The 8079-nt window shown below is 39.9% G+C and overlaps 1 protein-coding gene and 1 long non-coding RNA gene across 7 annotated transcripts in view; one reads left to right on the top strand and one right to left on the bottom strand.

Annotated features, from left to right (window-relative positions):
• MAGI3 (membrane associated guanylate kinase, WW and PDZ domain containing 3) overlaps positions 1 to 8079 on the top strand; it is a 215759-nt gene that overhangs the window by 190749 nt on the left and 16931 nt on the right. For all 6 annotated transcript variants that reach the window (XR_006103373.1, XM_042461840.1, XM_042461839.1 and 3 more), the window contains exons 18-19: positions 4986 to 5088; positions 7757 to 7900. Coding sequence is in view for 5 of the 6 variants with exons in the window: in XM_042461840.1 (XP_042317774.1) it covers positions 4986 to 5088; positions 7757 to 7900 (247 nt within the window). In the remaining variant the exon portion in view is untranslated. The remainder of the gene's footprint in view (positions 1 to 4985; positions 5089 to 7756; positions 7901 to 8079) is intronic.
• Positions 1 to 8079, bottom strand: part of LOC121927866 — a 48218-nt gene that overhangs the window by 24687 nt on the left and 15452 nt on the right. The window lies entirely within an intron of this gene.

Genomic DNA, 8079 nt, shown 5'->3' with positions numbered 1-8079 from the left:
CAAGCAGAGAGACAGTGGGGTCTGTCCTCCTTTTTGCAAGCCATAAGCCTTGGAGATGTTTCTGGTAAGGGGAAGAGTGTGTGTGTGCGCGCGCGCCGAAGTTTGTTTCCCCTTTTCCATGCCGAGCCTGATGCTTGGGAGAGGTCCAGAGTGGGAGATATAGGGAGGAAAGTGGTGTTTTGTTTCCCCCCCTTTAGTTCTTTTGTAACATCCTCCAGTGTTTGCCCCTCAACGTATCCATGAGTCATATCAAAATCCATGATTTTGAATCCAAAAACTGCCCTCGACTTATACATGAGGTCGACTTATACATGAGTATATACCGTACATATATATGTGTATATATAAAGGGCTGGAAGTCAGTCTGAAGAAAACGGAAATTCTCTACCAGCCGGCACCACAGGAAGAACACTACCATCCCCACATCACCGTAGGCACATCTGTGCTTAAGTCCGGCCAGCAGTTCACCTACTGGGCATAGACAGGGGGAGCGTGTCCCTGTTAGTGCTCTTGGACATCTCAGCGGCTTTCGATACCATCGACCATGGTATCCTTCTGGAACGCCTGAGGGAGTTGGGTATCGGGGGCACTGCTCTGCAGTGGTTCCGGTCCTACCTCTCGGGCAGATTCCAGATGGTGGAGCTGGGGGACTGTCGCTCCGATAAGAGGGCCTTTACATCTGGTGTCCCTCAGGGAGTGATCTTGTCCCCTATGCTATTCAACATTTACATGAAACCGCTGGGAGAGATCATCCGGAGACACGGGGCGCGGTGTTATCAGTACGCTGATGACACCCAAATAGTCTTCTCTGTGTCTCCGACTGATGTAGTAACTAAGGATGGCATCTCTCCTCTAGATGCCTGCTTGGCGTCGGTAATGGGCTGGATGAGGGAGAACAAACTCAGTGTGAATCCAGGGAAAACGGAAGTACAGTGGTACCTCGGGTTACGAAATTAATTCGTTCCGCGGCTAATTTCGTAACCCGAAAAACCTTCGTAAGCCGAATTGCCATAGGCGCTAATGGAAAAAATAGCTCTCTGCTGCCCTCCGGTGGCGGCCTTTCCATTTAAAACAGCGCCGGGGTTTTTTCGTAACCCGAAAAAACCTTCGTAAGCCGAAACAATAAATCCCTATGGGATTTTTTCGTATCCCGAAAAATTCGTAAGCTGGGTAATTCGTATCCCGGGGTACCACTGTACTGGTGATAGGTTCCCCAGTTTCGGGTGGTGAGATCTGTCACCCGGTCCTGAACGGGGTCACGTTCCCCTTGAAGGACTCGGTGCGCAGCTTGGGAGTGCTCCTTGATTCGTCGCTCCAGCTAACATCTCAGGTGGATGCGACGGTCAGGAGTGCTTGTTATCAGCTTCGGCTGATACGCCAGTTGCGTCCCTACCTGAACCGTGGGGACCTTGAAACTGTTGTACATGCTTTGGTAACCTCTCGATTGGATTTCTGCAATGCGCTCTACATGGGGCAACCCTTGTACCAAACCCGGAAGCTACAAATGGTGCAGAATATGGCAGCTAGGCTGGTCGCTGGCAGTTCCAGGTCGGACCTTATAACACCTATTTTAAAAGATCTTCACTGGCTGTCCATTTGCTTCCGAGCTCAATACAAGGTGTTAGTTTTGACCTATAAAGCCCTAAATGGCTTGGGCCCAGGGTACTTGGAGGACCGCCTCTCCCCATATAATTTGCCCCGCACTCTTCAAACATCTGGGACAAATTTGTTGGAGGTCCCTAGGTCACACTTTGTGAGGACCTCACAGAGGGCCTTTGCCATCGCTGCCCCTTCTCTTTGGAATAAGCTACCTGTAGAGCTCCGCTCCGCCGCTTCACTGGCTTCTTTTAAGAAAAATTTTAAAACCTACTTATTTCGGTTGGCCTTCCCACCTTAGTTAATTGTTCTTTCTCTGCCCCTTGTCCTTTTCCTTTTGACCCCGGACCATTGTAAATTGATTTTTCCCTTTTCTTGCCCCTGACATGTGTATTTTATCGATTCCTGTTCCCATTTCTTGTAGCTATGTTTTTAACCTTATATTGTATTGTTTTATTTTGCATTGTAATGTTTTTAACTTTTGTAAGCCGCCTTGATCATTTTTATGGAAAGGCGGGGTAGAAATAAAAATTATAATTATTATTATTATTACCTGGGAAGCATCATCTCCTCAGACGCCAAGATTGATAAAGAGATCGATCACAGACTGGCAAAGGCATATAGCGCATTCGGAAGGCTTCTCAAAAGAGTCTGGAGTAACAAACACTTGAGGCGAAGCACAAAAATCAGTGTGTATAGAGCCATTGTACTGCCTATTCTCCTTTATGGGTCTGAAACATGGGTCACCTATCGCCAACACCTACGACTCCTTGAACGCTTTCATCAGCGCTGTTTACCCGCAATTCTAAATATACACTGGACTGACTGAGTGACAAATGTTGCTGTCCTCGAGCAAGCAGGGATCACCAGCATTGAGGCCATGCTATTGAAGACGCAGTTGCGCTGGGCAGGACATGTTTCTAGGATGAAGGACCATCGCCTCCCCAAAATAGTATTCTACGGTGAACTCGCCACAGGTCAGCGTAAGAGGGGCGCCCCAAAGAAGAGATACAAGGACTCCGTGAAACAACATCTCAGGCTTGGCGAGATAGATCACCAACAATGGTCCTCCCTGGCCTCGCATCGGGAGGCATGGAGACGCACTGTCCATGACGCTGCAGCCATCTTCGAAAGCTCACGCCGAACGAGCCTCAAAGAGAAACAACAACGCAGAAAGAACCGCAACCTGGAAACATCACCCAAGGAGACTTTCTGCTGTGCTTTCTGCAACTGGACCTGTTTATCCCGAATTGGCCTTTTTAGTCACCAACGCGCTTGTACAAAGCACGGGATGAGTCCTTCCTGAATCTTCGTTCGCGAAGCAAAGCCAGAGAGATATAAAGCAAACCTTGATTTTGCCATTTTATAAGAGACACCATTTTACTGTGCCATTGTATTTAATGTGACTTGAACATTCACTGATTTTGGTATCCACAGGGGGTCCTGGAAATAAACTCCAGTGGATACCAAGGCCCCACTGTACCCTATAACTCACCTTATGCTATGTCAGTATTCGTTTCTTTACAATGAGTCTTTACAATGGGTCATTTCAGACTTGCAGTAATAGTGCTAAATTGGATTTCACTCTGTGAATCTTTAAATGTTTCCTCATGAGAGGAAAAGATAGCCCATCCAGAAGAAGACCAAGCTAAAATCTAACCTTTAGAAAAAGAAATACACACACACACACACACACACACACACAGGTTGCCAAGCCTCTTCCATTTTTTGATCTTGTTTTTTTTAAGTGGAACAGGACTTTGCAACACTCTGTTCCACATGGCTTCTTTGGAAGCACGCTGACCTAATCAGTTCAGTATTATTTGAATTGTGCATACCCAGAGTGAGGTGTTTTTAATTTAGATGTAGATATTTCCTCCAAAATAATGGAATGCTGCAAGTGAGTGAAATGGCACAACCAGGGGAACTTTATTGGATATTACTAAGAATACATAACCAAGCAATGAAAAAACATGATTCTTGATATTTATTTAATACTATGATATAATGTTTACAATTTTGTACCACTGTTGATTTGTTGTTAAATTCTTCCTGATACTTAAATGAAACCAACCTGAAGTTTGAAACTATTGTTTCCTATACTCTCTAGAATGGAAATCTAACAAGGCATTATTTTGTATTTTGCTGTAATCATTGGGCCAAGTTTAGAAAAGCAGATAAGTTTGTACTGCTGTTTCGTGTTGGAGGGGAGGGTCAAACTTTTTAAGTCAGCAGACTTTGTTCTTCTTCCAGTGGCTTCATGTGTAGAAACCTATTGTAGAACCTTGAAATATCTACAGCCAGATTGAATTCTTTAAGTATTTTTGGCAATTTGGTTGCTGCTTATCCCCAACAGTCTTTATATAGATGCACAAAAATAACAAAGGTTGCCAAGCCCCTTCCCCAAAATAGTTGGGGTGAATCCAATTTGAGTCCTAAATAGAGGGGAGTCACTGAAATAATTAATGTTAACCAACTAGTCCTGATCATTGCAATTGATCTACATTATGTGTAGACTTATGGTGACCCCATGAATTTCATAGGATTTTCTTATGTGAAAAGTACTCGGATGTGGTTTTACCAGTTTCTCCCTATGAAATATAGGCCCAGAACAGATGGGTCAAAAAGAGTGACATCTGGCCACTTCAGGGACGTGTAACACATGCTCCCAACATGTCTGGAAGCCACTCCGAGACCACCTAAGGGAGCCCAAAGTTGCTGGCAAAAATCTGTGGTGCCCAGACAGTCACAGCCAGAGTGGCCTGAGGCTTCTCCTTTATGCTTGTCTGCTTCACCCCAGACTCTATAGCATCTGATATTCATTGGCAATCTCTCTTCCAAGTACAAACCAGGGCTGACCCTGCTTAACTTACAAGATAAGATAGGATCTAGTGCCTTTAGGATTCTCTAGGTGGGGCTAAATTGGATTGGTATATGAATATATACCATACTCATGTATAAGAAAATTTAGTCAAAAAATTGACCCCCAAAACCTAGATCAACCTATCCATGGGTCAGTGTAAGTCCTGTACTTTAACTCTTATTTTAAAAGGGAACAATCCCCAGGTAAAAGGGAAGACTGTAATCTGTCCTGGAAGCGCTGACCCCCTTCTATTCTCTCATCCATCCAGACTTTAGTGTGAGTACGAACAGCTAATGTCGGCTGGAATTTTGTAAGTTCTTTAGCATTCTTTTCCTTTGCTTCATCCTTTAGATTTTTTGTTACATGCCCCTAAGTTTTACCCTTGACTTATCCATTGGTCATATCAAAATCTATCATTTTGGCCCCAAAACCTGCCCTCGATTTATACACAAGGTCAACTTATAGTTGAGTATATATGGTAAACATATAGCAACAACCCTAATCTTTACACTTCCTTTTGTTTCAGGTGTGCTACAGAAGCTGATGCTGGAAAAGAACAATGCAACAATTACAAGCACTTCTCGCCAGCAGAGGGTGTTGCTTCTGTTGTAGGGAGCAAACATTCTCAGGTATATGCTCTTTTCTGAAGAATTGCTTTATTAACTGTTTTCTATTCCGTGGAGCTGTACTCTTTTGTAGCAGATATATGTGTTAATTATTTGCGCTATGTATCACACAGAGGACATAATATAACAAAATTCATGATGTTTCTTGCTTAGCTGAGGCTGCAGTGTACCAAATGTTGCTCTCTGACTTGCTGTATGTGAAATGCTTTAGGCATTTAAGCCTAAAAAATTAAGGACGCAGCTTCAGAATATGTGCAGGTCATAATTCTGGGTAGTTGCAAGAACTCCACTGGGAATTTTGAAAGAAAATATGGGCTGCTTTGGAAACTAATCTCATGGGATACATTTGTTCTTTCCTTTTCCTTTTTTTTTTTTCCTTTTTATAGAGGAAGGTATTTTTCTTTTTTTCTTTTTTTCTTTTAATTTTTATTGAACATTTTAAAAACATAACATGACAAACAAATACTGTCATTATATAAAATTATAATCTAATACATCATATAAATTTTTTTTATTTATCCTCTTAACATGCACAATGACTTCCTAGGCTACTGACTAAACGCATATTATCTACTTTTTTCTTGTTTCTAACTGAACTCTACGCAAATATATTGATCCTATTGAATTCTTCAACTTCTCCTTATAGTTTTCCCTCCCATCGACACAACATTAACATATGTTACCTTTCCCTGATATATTATCCTCTTATCATCTTCATCTTACCACATCTAAACTACCTCAATCTATCTTAATCTGATCTGTACAGTAGACCCTTGTTATACGCTGGGGTTTGGTTCCAAGATCCCCCGTGGATAACAAAATCCGTGTATGCTCAAGTCCCATTAAATGTAATGACATAGCAAAATGGTGTCCCTTATAAAAATGGAAAATCAAGGTTTGATATTTGAAATTTATACTTTTTTGGAACATTTTCAAACCGTGGATGCTTGAATCCGTGTATAAAAAATCCGTGTATAAGAAGGGCCGACTGTACTTTATTATTTTACTCTTTTTAATTATAACCCTGACCTTAATTGTCAATAGTATTACTCATTGGACAAACAGGTAGAACAGAAATTATTTTTTCTTATCTCAACGATTTCCTTTCAAATAAATCCTCTTATATCTCCATAGTAGTATACATCTTATCTTCCTTCAGATTTTTCAAATAATTCTTCCATATTTCCCATTCCTCATAAAACTCTTCCAAATTTCTGTCATTAACCAGACACGTCAATTTGTCCATCTCATATAACTCTAACATCCTCCATCTCCAATCTTCTATTCCTGGACAGTCTTCTTCTAATTCCTCGCAAATATCATTCTAGCTGAGGCCAGAGCAAATAATATAATTTTTTCACTTATTTTTTTTCCATATTTTGCTACATCAAATATGTTGAGCAGATAGAATTTAACGGTTGGTCCTCCCTCCAATCCGAAGATTTTCTTCATTTCTATATGTATAGTTTTCCAAAATTGTTTTACTTTCGGGCAATTCCACCACATGTGTAGGTAGCTACCTACCTCCTTCTTACATTTCCAACAAACATTTTTATTTTCTTTGAAAATTTTCGCTAATTTGTATGGGGTAAGGTACCACCTGTACATGGATTTATATATGTTTTCTTTTATTTCAACACTTACCATCTTTTTGATCTTTCCCTTCCAAAGATTTTCCCATTCATCCAGTCGTATTGTTTCTTTTATATCCTTAGCCCACTTAATCATAAAATCTTTAATTGTTTCCATTTCCAATTCATATTCCAGTATTATTATTATTATTATTAACCTTTATTTATGAAGCGCTGTAAATTTTTGAGATTTGTTTTTTTGGCTCTTTAATTATCTTCTCTAATGTTTGATCGCCTTCTCCAATTCCCTCCTCTTATATCAGCTAAAAAGCGTTCTCTAATTTGTCTGTAAGAAAGCCAATTAATATGAATATCCTCCATTAATAAATTTTTCAATTGTGTAACTTATTTCTGCGTCAGAATTAGTGGTTGGGGAGTGACAAGTGTGGACAGGCTAAGCTATTCTAGTGAGTAAGTTCAATGGTCAGTGTGAAATGAAAATATTCTAGGAATAACCAGTAGAATGCTGAGGAATAGAAAAATAAAAAGGTAAGTTTCCTATGAGCACTGCAGGGTTTCATAGGGCTTTTACCATGGATGTTTTTTTAAATATAATTAGCTTGATAAATATTTCCCTTCAGTTTATCTCTAACCAGTTAAACTTAGATAGTACAGTATTTCTAAATATTCATGATGCTTTACCCATTAAATCTTCTGCACTCTACATATCCATAAGTAACAAAAGGAAAAAGGTCACAGTTACTATAATAATGCATAACCTCCAACCATTTTTTTGTACTGGGCTGCAGTCCTAATGAAACTGAAAAGGGGATGTTTGTATTCTTTTTGGCGAATTATTTCTTGTCTTTTAAAACTGGAAGTAGATTGCAATGGGAATAGAGTCTGCTTATAAAAGTAATGCATAAATTGCCAGAATAGCTTATAAAATTATGTAATTAGTAAATTAAGTATTGGGCTAAAATTACAACTGTGTTCTTACATTTTTGTTTTGAAATCAATAAATGAAATCTTTCTCTAACAAAGATATGAAAAAATATCCCAAATGTTATCTTAATCTGCTCTCTCTACTTTCTGCACAGAGCCCTGGATGTTATCCAGTAGAACTAGAAAGAGGTCCTCGGGGCTTTGGATTCAGCCTTCGGGGAGGGAAGGAGTATAATATGGGATTGTTTATTCTTCGACTTGCTGAGGATGGACCAGCCATTAAAGATGGGAGAATTCATGTGAGTATATAATAGCCTTAGTTTCTAAGGGCTTGGCATTTAAGCTCATATCATGCAGCACATGGGCATAGTGTAATAATAATAATAATAATAATAATAATAATAATAATAATAATAATAATAATAATAATATATTTATTTATTTAGAATCATAGAATCATAGAGTTGGAAGAGACCAC

The sequence above is a fragment of the Sceloporus undulatus genome, chromosome 4, assembly GCF_019175285.1.
Source record: "Sceloporus undulatus isolate JIND9_A2432 ecotype Alabama chromosome 4, SceUnd_v1.1, whole genome shotgun sequence".
Taxonomy (NCBI): Eukaryota; Metazoa; Chordata; class Lepidosauria; order Squamata; family Phrynosomatidae; genus Sceloporus; species Sceloporus undulatus.
This window is presented reverse-complemented; position numbering and strand designations above follow the sequence as displayed.